Consider the following 15,749-nt stretch of genomic DNA (forward strand, 5'->3'; position numbering starts at 1 on the left):
GCGGGCTCAAAAGAATCTGTCAGTCAGATATTGGAGGTGAGACTACATACAAGATGTTAAAGCAGGAGTCTGATCCAGAACGGTTCTTCTGACCAATAGAATGACGGAGTATCAGCTGTTTATTTCTCTATAGACGTCTATGGGAGCCAGCAGGTACTTCCTGTTTGGAACGCCAAGGGGGGGGTTCACTCAGTCCAGTTCCTGTTTACTGTCAATGATCACTAATTGAAATAGGAAAACATCCGTCCTTTAGAGTTTCTGGCTGCGTGTTTATGCATTGGAATATTTTCCTTCCTCTTCTCCTAAAGCTTCAAACTGCAGCTTTCAAATAATCACATGACGTGGGTTTAAGTGTTTGAGCAGAAAACTGGAAGACTGAATCCACGCGGACGTGCATTCAACAACCACACACCAAAACACACGGCTGCAACAGCTAATTGGTGAATCGATTCTTACAATCCAACCTGATCAATCTGTCTGAGGCAAGTTGTTCATCAAATCGACCGATGCCGTTGTAAAGTCGTGTCAAAATGAAATGGAATTAAATCAATCTTGGAAAATACCTTTTGGACTGAGACACGGTAAGTTTATTTGACTATAAAGTAAATACGACCAAGTGCATCAGCGGACAGCACAGACATGATGTCATGAACACGGATCAGTCCATCATTCCAGTCCAATGTGTGGACAGACTTTGAATAAAGTCATGTGACCGTCCAGAGTCTAGAATGTTCTAAGAATGTTCCCTTTGGATTCTTTGGATGTGGAAAAACAACAGTGGTGAACTTTAGGAAACTAACATGTGAATGGATTTGACATTCATTCTAGTTTACTTGTTGGCTTGGACACAGATTTCATTTAACTTGATGATCTGGAAGAAATCCAAGAATCTGGAAAACTGTTCAGTAGCAGGAATTTCTGTCTGAGTCTCACTGCTGGATGTTTGGATGAAGAGGATCTGGATCCACTTTAGGACAGAAGATCTGGATCCACTTTAGGTCGGTCAAGCGAATCGTTAAAACGAATTGTTAGACCCGAAATGAAAAGGTGGAAGAAATGCAGAGACGTTACACAATTAGACGGAAGTTCTTCACTTTGGATCACAGGTTTCAAACTAAGCTACAGGATTTTTCTTCCCTGGGGGGTTAAAACATTCATTGAAGCCTCCATGAAAGATGGATAAAGGTCATTGATCAATATCCATCCCCCACTTCCACCCTATCAGCAGGAAACTGCCTCACCTGGACTCTGACAGAAACATCAACTAACCGGTTTAAACGTCTTCAAAGGGGGTTTAGGATCCAGTCTAGATCCCTCTAAAAGATTCCTATTTATTTAATTCAATTAACTGCTGGGGTGTTGGGGGGGGGGGCAACAGGAGCCATCATGACTGAATACCTACAGCTAATGTGATCAGGGGGACAGGTGGGAGTCTACTTGTGTGTCATCAGTAGAGACAGTTGATAAGGAGACTTGGTGGTGGAATAAGGAGTGTGACACTGGGGGGAGTGGACAGGAGTACAGGGAGAGGCAGCATAAGGTGAAAGTAGAGGGGTCAAAGGCCACACAAGGGGCTTATGATGACTTTTATGCTGGGCTGGCCAGTAAGGAGGGAGAAAGGACATGTAGCAGATTAGGGTGATCACGGATATTGATGGTAATGTATTGACAGGAGTCGGTAGTCTCATGGAGAGATGGAAAGACAGTGGCGGGCGGGGTGTCCTGTAGGGGTGACAGAGGTGTTCAAGGTGGAGGTGAGATTACATCAGGCATCAGCTCTGAGCCCCCCCCCCCTTGTTTACAATGTTGATGGACAGGCTGACAGATGAGGTTAAACAGGATTTACCATGGATTAGGATGTTTGCAGACGATATTGTGATTTGAAGTGAGGGCAGAGAAACGGGTGGAGGAGAAGATAGAGAGGTGGAGCTTTGCCCTGGAAAGGAGAGGAATGAAAGTTAGCTGCAGTAAGATGGAGTGCATGTGTGTGAATGAGAGGAACCCAGGAGGAAGAGTGAGGTTACAGGGAGAAGAGATGAAGAAGACTGGAAGAAGAGTGTTGGCAGGTTGGAATGGATGGAGACAAGTGTGATGGAAGAGTTTCAGCTGAAATGAAAGGAAGGGTGTAGAAAAGTGTGGTGAGAGCAGCCATGTTGTTGGACCCAGAGACACTGAGGAAGACAGGAAGCAGAGCTGGAGGTAGCAGAGATGAAGATGCTGAGGTTCTCTTTGGGACGGACCAGGATGGGTCAGGAATGAGGTCATCAGAGGGACAACACATGCTAGAGGTTCTGGAGATAAACTCAGACTGAGATGGTTGGGACATGTCCAGAAGAGAGACGGTGAATCTATCGGTAGAAGGCGTCTAGAGGAAGACCAGAGAGGAGGTTTCTGGATGCAGAGATGGAAGACATGAAGGTAGCTGCTGGTAGAGGATGCAGAAGACAGACGAAGGAAGCTGATTGGCTGAAGGAGAAGCTCAAAGAAAAAAGAAGAATTTCTATTTGCGAATTTCTATTGCCTCTTTCAGATTTGTTTATTTGTTTTGGAAACATGCTGGGGGGTATTCCAGGGGCCTGTTTCAGAAAGGAGGTTAAGTGTAAACTCTGAGTGCGTTAACCCTGAAATCAGGGAAACCCTGGGTTTTCCGTTTCAGAATGGGAGGTTTGTTAAACCAGAGAAAGCAGAGTAAATCAAACCCGTTTCTGAAAGAGAGGTAACTTCTACTCGGAGTCCGTATCCATGGTTACTTATGCTGTGAACCTAACCTGGTCGGGAGCAGGTTTTATTCTCCAAACTCAAGGTTTCTGCCGGTCCCCTCCCCTTTTTAAAGACGAAGCGGTATTTTTCGCTTTAACCTTCATTGCCCACATGTCCGTCACACAGAGACAAGTGACAAGAATGGCTTGTCCTTTTTTGGAGGACCCAATAGACGAGGAGGCTGCATTCATTCCTAGAGAATTATATTTACCTCGTGCGAGGATTTTGAGATGACTCTATTTTTTGTCATTTCCCCATACGTTTTTATTTGAGCGTTACCGTTTTTCGTTGCAGGCAATTCCATATATACAATGAAAACAACATTAAATATTGCTATGTAGATGTTTCATATGTCAAATATTGTCAACAAAGCCTACATCCATGACATGCTCAAATTTGACCTGATTGAATTATGTTTTTATACTTCATTTTTAGCTGCTGCCATGTTCTTTTAATTCCTGCAGGATTGCATCTAAATGAAAATGAAATCAGGGACATTGAATTAGATTAATGTAACAATTACTTTTTGGAAACACAATTTGCTAGCACTGCTTACTTTCTTAATCCCATATAAACTTATACCACTTGATCAATACAAGGGTAGTGTTGCAGTGTGTGTGTGCTGAGCGGGGTGTGAGTGCAGGTGCAGATGGGGGGGGGGGGGGTGAGCACGGAGCGGAGGTGTGTGCGGGGAATATATTGTGTGTTCGGAGGACGGAGCACTTAGTTAAATAAAGAGAAGGTGTCGTTCCCAGAATAACTGCTTTGGAGTCATTCTTAATCCGCTCTGGAGGTTGAGGGTTTCCAACGGGAAGTGAACCCCGAAGGAGAATTCCCTTCAGCCCTGAAGGAAATCTCCCCTGCGCTTCTGACCACGGTCGGTCGGAAAGACGAGAGAAAAGAAAGGAGAAGTCTTCGCGCAGCGAAAGGTTCAACAGTAGACAAAAGTTCACTTTTAAAAACACAATTGAATGTATTAATATTAAACTGACCAACGTTTGCAAGAGGGGAAGGTTAACAAAAAAGTCCTCTAAACATTACCGACGTTAAATGCATTTTTCCCCAGATTGGTTCTGTACACTATGCAGCATTTCATGCATTTACACCAGGAATAACACTTCAAAAGTACACCTAAATATTGCCATTTTTTATTTCACACCGTACGCTATTTAAAAAGTTATTTATTACAGCCAATATTTTATAACAATGATTTAAATGCAAACTTGCGCATTAACTTGAGCAGCTATGTTTTCCACGCTAACTGTCTCTGTTTTGCAGATGCAGCGGTGTTGCTTTTCTTCTGGAATATGTTCATATTTACTGTAACTCTGCAGCAGCACGTCAAGTTCAGCTGGCGAAAAATACGCAGACCTATTTTTTTCACGGTTGCCATGGTGACTCGTGATATCTGCGCTCCATTGATAATGGCTTCTTATAGTCGCGGTGCGCACGCTAAACTCCGAATCAGTCCACTCAGAGTTGATTGATCTAACTCGGATCAGCTTCTCTGAAACAGAAAACTCAGAGTTGTCAATCTCCCGATTGACCAACTCAGAGTTCAAGTTTAACCTCAGAGTTGGTCGAACCTCCTTTCTGAAACAGGCCCCTGGAATACCCCCCTGGAATAGCCCCTGAATGTTTGAACAGCTGTTGATGTTTAGATCAGAATCCCATACCTTGTATGAACACTAGGTGGCGCAGACCCATCGACCCATGTTGATGCAATTCGTAGAAGAAGATGCTTTGATGTTTCATTCATTTTACGCCTTAGACCGTTTTGAGATGGACACCCAAGAACTAAATGAAGCCAATTCAGTGGCCATTTTTCGGCGGGACGGGTGCCGCCATCATTGGACATCAGATGACATTGACTGGTCCGAGTTGGTTTGAGTCAATGTTTCTATGGCAACTACTGTTCCCAATCAGGGGGGAGCTTGTTCAAAGTCCACAACAGTTTTACTGAAAGTGGCTCAAGAGAATCTGTCAATCAAACATTCGAGGTGGGGGCCAGCGGGCAGCACATGCTTTTAGTGAGGCACCTGATTGGTCAGTTTTTAACTAAAATAACTAGTGATAAAGTAAAACTATCATGAAAATAAAATGAATTTTATCAAAAACATGTTACTAAAATGTACCAGATCCAGAATGGTTCTTCTGACCAATGGAATGACGGAGTAACGGCTGTTTATATGGAAGTCTATGGGATTTTGGCTTCTTGGAGCCACTTCCTGTTTGAACACCAGGGGGGAGGAGTCACTCAGTCCACTTCCCATTTCCAGTCAATGGTTTGACCCCATAAATGCTCCATATGGGGAACGAGCCTCCGTCTTGCAGCCCCCATTTACTCCCCATGTGTCTAATAAAGTGTTCCTTCGTTTCGCTTCGTTTAATTTCGGTTCCTTCTCTGCGCGCGGCGTCCGCCGTTTGAGAGCGGGCACGCGCACGAAGCGGAATTTTCTTTCTTTCTTTTTAGAGCAGATGACCGCGCCCTCACCGCGAGCACCCGCACATTGACCCGATCGAGCCTGGTTCGTGCGCAGTCACATACAGTACCCCTAACAGGCCGAAGGGGTGGAGCTCGAAGACAAAACAGTCCATAGGTTTCACCGCATTGGGCCGGGCCGCTGTGAGCCGTAAATCAAACGCACACTGACATGTCAGTTCATTTAAAAGGCTGAGTTTGCTTTTATGGAAGCTGATTGGCCGAAAAAAGACGTCAGGCAACCACTCCTGCGCTGGTGATTGGCTGAGTTAGAATGTTGCCGCCCACAAGCAGCTTATATAAACCTAAGCTTGTCGCCTCCATCTTTTCTCCGGTTTCCCGCGAACCCGTTGTGTCTTGTCCTCCCGGCTCAGACGTCCGCATCTGCAGAGATGAGCAAACCCAGAGTCTTCTTTGACATCGCCGTTGACGGCAGCCCCGCGGGCCGGATCGTGATGGAGGCAAGTGCCCGGTGGAGCAGCACCGGCCCCGAAGCACGTTTCCTGTCGATTTTCGCATTGTAGGCGCGCGGCCTGCTGCTATGTTGACTTGCTTGGCGCGAGAGCGTGTGCACGTGCTCAGAGTTTCTCCCAGCTAGCCGCATTTCGGGAATCCAGTCCCGGATCCGCCTTGTTCTCCCTTCGATTTTCTGCAATAGTTCCGGGTTGCCCGTTAACAACCGGAATGTTGTAGGCGCCGCCACGCGCCGGAGTTACGCGTGGAAGCTAATGCTAACCTCCGCAGCCGCGCGGCGCTTTGTTTCACTTCCCGGCGGCTCTCAATTTGGAATTTGAGTCCCGGAACCGCACGCGGGTTGATCCTCGGGACCTGGATATGAACTCGTGTGTATTTTGGCTTTCAGCCTGACCCGGTACACTTCCGCGGCCTGGGAGACGTTCTGGAAAGTTCCACAGTCAGCGCGATCTGTGGGGGAGGGGCGCGGAACCGGTTTTTATTGCAGATGTGGAAATGGTCTCGCGTGAGCTGCTCTGCGGAGTCTCTGCAGGCCGTGACCGTAATGCACCGGTACTCCGCCTCCGTTGGGCGTTTCCGGTGAACGGGCGCGGTAAACCTGAAGCCCGGGCCCGTCTGCACGCGCATGCGTCAGTGGCGCAGTGCGCGCACCCCCCCAGCTGAATCTAAGGAGTTGTTTTGCTTCTAAAAGGGGGCAGACTGGAATGCGTGAAGTGATCGTGACTCTTTATTCCCACAGCTGAGAGCGGACGTGGTGCCCAAGACTGCCGAGAACTTCCGCGCCCTTTGCACCGGAGAGAAGGGCTTCGGGTACAAGGGCAGCGGCTTCCACCGCGTCATCCCCCGCTTCATGTGCCAGGTGAGCTCCTGCTGCAGAGCAGCTGGAACCCAGTGTGGGGCCTTCTCCTGCAGGCATCTCTGTTTGTGACGCACAGGGGGGGGACTTCACCAACCACAACGGAACCGGAGGAAAGTCCATCTACGGCAACAAGTTCGCCGATGAGAACTTCACGCTGACGCACACCGGACCCGGCATCCTCTCCATGGCCAACGCCGGTCCGAACACCAACGGGTCGCAGTTCTTCATCTGCACAGAAAAGACGGCATGGTAGGGGTCACACGGGGGGTTTCTGCTGCTGTGTTGGGTCAGGGTCCCTTCGCCGGCCCCCGTGAGCTGACCCTGCTCTGTCCGCAGGCTGGATGGCAAACACGTGGTGTTCGGCCAGGTGGTGGAGGGCATGGACGTGGTGAGGAAGATGGAGTCCTTGGGCAGCCAGTCGGGAAAAACCAGCGCCAAGATCACCATTGCAAACTGCGGGCAGCTCTGAGTTCTTGCACTTAAACCCGTCCCCACTGTAGCTACACCCTTTGTAGGCTCCGCCCCTCCATGTTTCAACATTCCTACTGATGGAGATTTAAATGATCATCCCCTTTTTTTTTAAAAGAAAATCTCGGTTAAGGTTTATGTTGCTGCATTTGTGAATTTGCCTTTTGGAAGTTTTGTTTGACATCTTCCATTAAAGCCCCGACGTTTTTTTTTTTTTTTGTTTAATCAAAGGTATAATAAAATAAGAGATGCCTCGACAATGACATGTCTGCCTTGTTTTTTCAGCTTCTGAAAGTTTTGATATGAACTGTGCTAAAATCTGCCTCTACTGGTGGTATGTTGGTACTGCAGCTTGTAATCTTTTTGACCCTAAGTGTTTCCACCTTTGGTTTTCCAAGCAAACTGCCTGGAAACTAGGACTTTTTTTATTTGGTGTCATCTCAAAGATTGCAAGTCTTGGGTTTCAAAAAAGTCATTTAATTTTGTTTTGGACAGAACTTTTACATCTAAGATACTGAACACTTGTTCAAGCAGGAAATAAAACTTGCTTTGGGAAAACTTGCATGGGATTGATTCAAATGGATGTCAGTCCCACTTTGCTGGTACCAGTTTGGACCCCTTAAAGCCCTAAGAACCGCCTAATCCTTGGTGGTACAGAATCAACAAGGCTCTGGAAACATTCCTCTCAGAATCAGAATCTTTTATCATTCTGCAGTGCACAATGAAATTTTTTCCAGCAACTCTCGTCCAACAATATAAAAAGGTAGAATAAAATAAAATGGGAATAAGGAGCTATATAAGGCATAAATACTGTACAGTAGAGTGGGGTGAATATTGCACATGAGTGGGTATTCCACATTAGAATATACAGCATTAAATGGAAGAGTTTGGTCCATGTTGAGATGACAGCATCAGTTGCTGCAGGTTTGTCCTCTGAACATCCATGATGCTGGTCTCCCGTTCAACCACATCCCAAAGGTTCTCTATTGGGTTCTGGTGACTGGAGGCAGTTTGAGTCCAGAGAACTCATTGTCATGTTCTAGAAAAAGTGACAAAATCTGGAAATCACACTGCATGATTTGTTCAAATTTGGATGCTGCTACTGCAAGTGAGCATTTGAACACCTGAGAAAATTGATATTTGGGAGGGACTTTGGCCCACTCCTCCACAGATCTTCTGTAGATCAGTCGGGTTTCTGGGTCTGTTGCTGAAAAACAGAGTTTGAGCTTCTTCCTATGCTTTAGGTCTGAGGTCTTGAGACTGGCTAAGCCTCTCCAGAAGCTTGATATGGTTCTTAAGCCCCTCCTCGGTTCTCCTGGCTGTGTCCTTTGGATCATTGGTGTGTCTGGACAGCTCTTTGGTCCTGGTCCTATTACTAGTTGGAGTCTTACTCATTGCATGTGATGGACAGATGCCTTGTTGCAGCAAACCACCTCAAACAGGTCCTTCTAGGTGGACTAATGGGTCTTTGATGGCTCAGAAGATAGAAGTTTAAATACTTATTTGCAGCGTAGATGTTTATCTTAGTGGACATGCACCTAAGATGAACATGTCGAACCCCTCCATGATTTCTCGTGGGAGAACTTTAAAATCCCCAGAGGTTCAAATGTTTATTTGCCTCACTGTAGGTCCACTGTGGTCAGAAAGGGATGGACACGGTCAGCAACAATACTCGGGTACGCTGTGGTGTTGGAACCATGCTCAACTGGTACTAAGAAAATATCCCCCACACCATGACACCACCACCACCAGCCTGAACCGTTGATACAAGGCAGGATGGATCCATGCTTTCATGTTGTTGAGGCCAAATTCTGACCCTACCATCTGAATGTGGCAGCAGAAATGGAGACTCATCAGACCAGACAACGTTTTTCCATCTTCTATGGTCCAGTTTTGGTGAGTCTGTGTAAATTGTAGCCTCAGGTTCCTGTTCTTAGCTGACAGCAGTGGTACCCGGTGTGGTCTTCTGCTGCTGTAGTCCATCTGCCTCCAGGTTGGACGTGTTGTTCTTTCAGAGATGCTCTTCTGCAGACCTCGGTTGTCGGTTCTTTTTTTTAAAGTGAATTATGACACGAATGAACAAATTAGATATGGGATTTTTTGGAATATGTTTTTATATATAAATGAGTTGACCCCTTCATTGATTCAGCTGTGTTGTGTTGTTCTTGAGTTCTTCATGAGAACCTCCTTCTCTGCCTCTGGGAAGTATTCTGCTCGTTTCTCCTTCCATCTCTTTTCATTTTGAATCTGGAATTCTGTGACCAATCAGACGGGTCTTAATGTTTTTTTAGCATGTATGAACTCAAACTCATCAGGTGTTTTGGAACGGACAGACTTGGCGCAGGGGCGGAGTTTGTTCTTTATTAAGTTTTAAACCGAACAATCAGATACCTCGATAGTAGGCGGTCTCACATCCGACGCTCAAAACGTTTGACATATTTTCTCAAGGTCACTTCTGATTGGTGAGAGTAGTTGCCATAGAAACCATGACTTGCTTACTGATGACTTCTGGCTCAGGTAGCACTGGTGACTATTTGACTCCGCCCACTTCAACAGCATAACAGGAATCGTTGATTGTCCAGTGGCCGTTTGATGAACTGTGACCTTTTTTGATGAACTGCGACTTTTAAAGCAACCATGTCGTGTTTATTCCTCAGTAAAAACAAACTCAAAGCAATATTTTCATTTATTCACGCATTTCTGAGTATTCCTGCTCTCTGAGGACCAGCCCCTCCCAATCTGCGAAAAAGAGTGGTTCCTCATTGTGACGTGACAAAGTGAGGACAGCCCCTTACAGAAAGAGTCTGCACTGCCAGCTCCGCCCCCAGGCTAACACATACGCCCACTTGCTGCTCGGAGCTAGTAGTGATCGGCTTTTTCTTTCTATAATGAACAATCTGAACATCCATCTTTGGTGCTTTAAGGGGGCGGGGCTTCTTAGGTTTTGCGTATCTGCTGTCAATCAAACATTCAACATCATCTAGTTCCATTTTGTTTATTTGTTTATTTTTCCAGAAATAAACAGGAGATAGTGTCTCTGGGTTCAAGGGGGGGGGGGGGGGGGGGTCTAAACATCTACCATCTACATTAAATAAAGGCAGTGGGCGGGGGGGCATTGATGTCAGCAGCTCCACTCTGCCGTTCTCCTTTTTTTCCCAGAGTGCCTTGTGTTCCTCTTTCCCTTTGAAGGTGAGGGCGCACACACGCCCTGGCGCTTGTTTTTCCCCGCCCCCGCCGGACGGGTGGTGCAGGTGAGACCCGCGGCGCAGGCGCAGCGGCCCAGGGTCCTCTTCAGCTTGGTGGCGGCCCGCAGCAGACAGGCGTCGCCCTCCAGCGGAATCCTCTGGCAGCGTTTTCCGGTCAGGTATCGAACGCAGCACAGACCCTCTGCACAGTCTCCGGAGCGCACGCAGGCCGCCATCTCCGCCCCTGAAACCCAACCGTGTCAGTTCACCGCCAGCTGCCGTGCATTCTGGGAGTTCACGCCCACAGCTCACCTTTGGTTCTGTTGAAGCCGTGCATCGGTGTGTCCACGTCTCTGTGGACATGTGCGTCCGCCGGCCCGTCACGCGCCAACGGCCTCCTCTGAGCTCTGTTGCTGCAGCCCCCCCTCTGAAAACACAGCGTTTGAGGGTCAGTCTATGGAAACCGGAACAGCCCTGACGAGTGGAAGTTCAGCATCAGTTGCCAAAGCAGAATGTTGGATTCCAGGCGAGATGTTAAGGAGCAGAGGTCACCTGGCCCACTTTCATCCACCGACATTTACACACCGGTGAATACGGCGACATGAATGTTTGCACCAAGTCACCTGTAACCTCATAGAAATGTTAGATTATCAAGCTAATGTGCTCCCCAAAACTACGGTCACATGTGCCAAAATACTGGAGTGGGAATCGGGAGGCAGACGTCGCATTTTTACACGCCGCATTTTTACACGCCGCAATTTAACACTCGATCAATTTAACTCTTGTGCTATCTTAGATGACCCCCCCCTTCCATTGACGTGTTCTCCCTACCATGACAAAGGTGGATAAAGGTGGAAAGATTTCATGTAATCCATGGACACCAGTGAAGATCACAAATCATTGAAGAAAAAAGGTTCAGAGCACTGTCTAGTGCAGAGGTGGGCACTGAGGGCCGCATTCCTGCATGTTTTCCAGCATACCCTGCTCTGGCATGTTCTAATTGGCTGGACACACCTGAACCAGGTAATCAGCCATGAGTAGGGCAAGACTATCTGGAAATCATGCAGACACACCGGCCCTCGAGGCCTGGAATTGCCCACCCCTGGTCTAGTGGGTCTAAATGACCCAACTCCCAATGTTAAAGTGCCTAGGATAGAACAAGGGTTAAGATTTGAACAAGACTCTAATGTGTGTTCAAAATCTGAGTTGGGAATGACCAGGGGTGCCAAAGGCCTGCTTTTTACGTGCCCTGGGCAGTGTGCGGCGTTCCACTGGATTTGGATGTCTGGAGACATTCACACATCGTCCAATCAGAGCTGCTGCCGGCGAGCGATCCGGCTGCCACCGCATTGTGGCCGCCCAGCCGTTGTCCTACTTTGTAAAGGCGTCATCCTCGCCTGGCTGCCGTCGTCTGCATTTATTAGCCCGCCTTCCATTTTTCCAAAAGTCGGGCGGCTAATCCCTACCGTCCGGTGGCCGTTGTATATGTGACCGTAGCATAAGAGGCGCTAACACCACAAAAACCGTCACTAAGGGAAAAGCACACAGCCAGACGCAGGTCTCGGAGTTGCCGTATCAACGCCATGATGAGTTTTCTGCACCATCGGTACCGTCTCCCCATTTGGGCCCTCGGCAGCCGGGATCGCCAGATTGATGTCGGGTCATCGCCGGACTCCCGGCCCATGTCAACAGCTCCTGTCGAGTAGCAGCGCGATTTCTAACAATCGGATAGCGGCACTGCGGCAGGGGGGGTGTCAGTCTGAAACCCACAGATTATCCTTCCACTGGACGGCCACCACGCAACGTCCCAATGTGCCCGGGGGGCCAGTGAGCGATGTAAAAAAGGTTCCAAACAGGAAGTTTCAGCTGGTTCCAAGACGCCTAAACAGCTGTTACTCTATTGGTCAGAAGAACTGTTCTGGTTCTGATACCTTTTTAATTTTAAACATGTTGTGATGATCCTCAGTCTTCTAGATTATTAAAAATGATTCCTCTACTATAAAATTGTGGTTTAACCCTTGTGACCCCCCCCCTTCCATTGAGGTGTTCTCCCTACCATGACAAAGGTGGATGAAGGTGGAAAGATTTCATGTAATCCATGGACACCAGTGAAGATCACAAATCATTGAAGAAAAAAGGTTCAGAGCACTGTCTAGTGGGTCTAGATGACCCCACTACCGACCTTGGAGGCACGTTAACGTTGGGAGTTGGGTCATCTGGACCCCACTAGACAGTGCTCTGAACCTTTTTCTTCAATGATTTGTGAACCTCACTGGTGTCCATGGATTACATGAAATCTTTCCACCTTTATCAGGGTATCTGCTTGTTTAGCGGACGGTCTTGTGGGGTCCAGATGACCCCACTCCTAATGTTAAAATGCCTTGGATAAGACAAAGGATAAAATAATTGATGATGACAATCAAAGGTTGAAGATTTCAGTTCACCTGACATGGAAGTCAAAGTAAGAAGTGTTTGTAAAAATACGTAAACTTATTTGAAATACAGAAATATAGTAAACATTTATTTTAAACATTTTGAAACTGTAGTAATTGAAATTATTCGTGTGCTCCGATTTCTATTGATACCTTCTGCGGTTTGGGCGTGGCAGGGAGGAATTGAAGCTGATTTTGGCGGCGGAGCCTCACATCTGCAGACGCCATGTGTTTAAGATCAAAACAAAGCTCCAAACCACAGATTTCAGAGCCACATTCTGCTAACACTGCAGAAAAAATTGGGGTGGCACACAGTTTCTATCCTGTTCAAACACGGATCGTTCTGCTTTCATGTTTGTTTCTATCCTTCTCTGGAGAAATGTCGCTTGAATCCCCCAGAAATGCTCCAAACAGGAGGCTCAGACGTCCCACTAGGCCCACATTGGAGGACAGAAGAAAGGAATTCCATTAGTTTAAGGGACTTTCACCGACGTCACCCCCCTCTTCAGTTTTTGAAGTTTTCCAGGATTTATTCATCCAGATCATGCAGTCACTGGATTTGGTTTTGTTGCTGCTTCAATTCTGTTTGGAGGAATTTTACTCACGTTTCTAGGGACCGTCTTCTGAGGTCGAACGCAAAGAGTCAAAACATCTATCATGAAATATATGAGTAGGATCGGTAAATATTAACCGGATTATTTTCAGTTTAATCTCAATCATCAGTTGTGGTTTCCAGAGAAAAACAATAATGTTCTTAGAATAAAGTGACAATAAATTAAAACATCCCTTACAAAAAAGTAGTTCACTAGAAGTCTGTTTTATTACGTGTAACCCTTGGTCTCTCCTAGGCACTATGACATCGGGAGTGGGGTCATCTAGACCCACTAGACAGTGCTCTGAACCTTTTTTCTTCAATGATTTGTGATCTTCACTGGTGTCCATGGATTACATGAAATCTTTCCACCTTTATCCACCTTTGTCATGGTAGGGAGAACACCTCAATGGAAGGGGGGGGGGGGGGGTCTTAGGATAGCACAAGGGATAGCCGAGCCTAAGCATGGTGGCTGCATGCAGGACTGGCGCTTGGTGTTCGATTCCCAGGGGGCTCCGTGAGCTTCATCCAGTAAACCTGACTATTTAGCCACAGAGGGGCCTGAGTCTGGGTCACCGTGTGCCGGTCCCCAGCCCGGATAAAATACGGGGTTGTGTCATGAAGGGCATCCGGCGTAAAATTCTCAGCCTGTGTGGATCGATGAAAGCTGATTCACTGTGTCACCCCTGAGTTATACTTGAGTACAAGTACAGCAAGTCTACTACAGACCGTATACGAGTGGTGTAGGAAGTATACTGAGTACTTCGTCAGACTGAATTAGAACATTTTAGGTTTAGGTCCCTTCTAGATGGAGAATTTTTGTAAAACACTTACAAAGACTATTATTTGCTAAGGGATGACAAACATTTTAGTCAAATAAAAAAAAATAAAGTAAAATTTTTTATCCCAAACCTACAAAGTAAAGAGGTAAAACAGGAAGATGAAGTGACACATTTTGCAAAACCAGAAAGGACAGAAACAACGTTCCACATCAGAGCCACAGAGAAAAAACAAACCGCTCTCACCGTCTGCTCGGAGCTCTGCAACGTCGCCTCTTTGGATGATTGGATGATGTTGGAGTCCAGAGCCAGACTCCAGACCGCAGACACACACAGGACACTGCGCCACAGCCACATCTTCCAGTCTCTCTGCTCAGTTTCTTCAGCAGACTCTTACTTCATCTGATGCGATGCAAAACAAGGAAAATGATGAGAAAACCTTTAATCCTTTGCAAGTTTATCAGTGAGTCCTAAAGCAGAGAAAGCAGCTTCTTCAGGTGGATTTTCTGTGATCAGCTCTGTTGTCTGCATGCTGCCTTCAGGAGCCCTGGTATTTTATAGCCTCGCCGCTCTCTGATCATCCGCTCTCTGAGACCTCAGAAGTTTTGAAGAAGTGTTTGAAGCTCGACCGCATCAGTCGGCAGAGGCAGCGCCGCCTTCCCTTCCTTCCCGGAAGCCCCCACTGCCTCAGGTGAGGCGGGATGTTTGATACCTGACACCGCAGAGACCACAGAGAGATTAAAACACACCTGGAGAGCTGAGACAGGTAGAGCCGTCTGAGGAGCCGCAGCGAGCCCGTTTGAAGGTGTGTGTGGTTTCACTTCATGTGGTCTGAAAGGTCACAATAAAGATTCATTAGAGCTGAAGGTGCGTCTCTCAGGATGTGCAGCCGTTTACAGGTGATTAAAGCTGATTTAACACGTGACGACAACAAAACAGATTCATCAGAGGAATCTCAGCCTGGGTCTGGTGGAACCGTGGAGGAGGGTTGTAACAGAAGAAAAAAGGACTAAAAGTCACTCAAAAAGTTCAAACAGAGCAAATGAAATGAGAAAAACAATGTTTTTTTTTAATTTTTAAATTAAGGAAAGAATTAAAGGTACAAAGAGGAAACACCTGTCAGTTTGTCACTTCCTCCCAGCAAAGGTTTGTTCGCTCGGTGATGCAAGAAGAGGGTTTTGTGACTGAGTTTGCCCCCATTCTTCCACCGGCTCTGTCCCAAGACGAACTCAGGTCGACCGGCCTCGTGGAGCGGGACATCCGGCTGAAAGACCACACCCCCGCCAGGCAGAACTCGCACCGGATCCTCCAAAAAAGCCACTGCCGGTGTCGGAGGAAGAAACGGCTGCCATGCAGAAAATGTTAAGTCCATTAGTTTACCTGGAAAAAGTGCGGAACCCCCTCCCAACAAAGGCAGTTGGTAGATCCCAGGAAATAAAAGGCTGGGGGGTGGATGCTGAAGAGATACAGAGAGATGAGGACTCCATGCCGCTGACCTCTACGCTCCCTTTAGAAGTCGTCTGCGTCCATCTTCCTCACGGACACCGACCTCTTCCTCTGCATCCATGACCCCCCCTCTTTGCTCTTCCAGGCCCCCCCTGGGTTCTCATGGTTGATGAGGCTTTGGTTTTTTCATCCGTCTTCCCTCTGCATCTCATAAATGTGCTCCCTGTATGAGGAAGTGACAAAAACCTTAAAATGGTGCAGCCTCCATCATT

The 15,749-nt window shown here is 47.1% G+C and overlaps 2 protein-coding genes across 2 annotated transcripts; one reads left to right on the plus strand and one right to left on the minus strand.

Moving 5' to 3' along the window:
- The first annotated feature begins 5,413 nt into the window (after window positions 1–5,413).
- Window positions 5,414–7,306, plus strand: LOC101156984 (peptidyl-prolyl cis-trans isomerase). The gene is made up of 4 exons (XM_004072831.4): window positions 5,414–5,703; window positions 6,456–6,575; window positions 6,652–6,824; window positions 6,912–7,306. Exons 1-4 carry the CDS (start codon window positions 5,635–5,637, stop codon window positions 7,042–7,044), a joined length of 495 nt encoding a protein of 164 aa, XP_004072879.3. The 5' UTR covers window positions 5,414–5,634; the 3' UTR covers window positions 7,045–7,306.
- Window positions 7,307–10,151: 2,845 nt separating this feature from the next.
- On the minus strand, window positions 10,152–14,556 carry LOC110015588 (dickkopf-related protein 2-like). The gene is made up of 3 exons (XM_023958074.1): window positions 14,278–14,556; window positions 10,541–10,655; window positions 10,152–10,472 (listed from the first exon to the last, which is right to left on the minus strand). Exons 1-3 carry the CDS (start codon window positions 14,386–14,388, stop codon window positions 10,165–10,167), a joined length of 534 nt encoding a protein of 177 aa, XP_023813842.1. The 5' UTR covers window positions 14,389–14,556; the 3' UTR covers window positions 10,152–10,164.
- Window positions 14,557–15,749: the final 1,193 nt, after the last annotated feature.

This window comes from Oryzias latipes, chromosome 9, assembly GCF_002234675.1.
Source record: "Oryzias latipes chromosome 9, ASM223467v1".
Classification (NCBI taxonomy): domain Eukaryota; kingdom Metazoa; phylum Chordata; class Actinopteri; order Beloniformes; family Adrianichthyidae; genus Oryzias; species Oryzias latipes.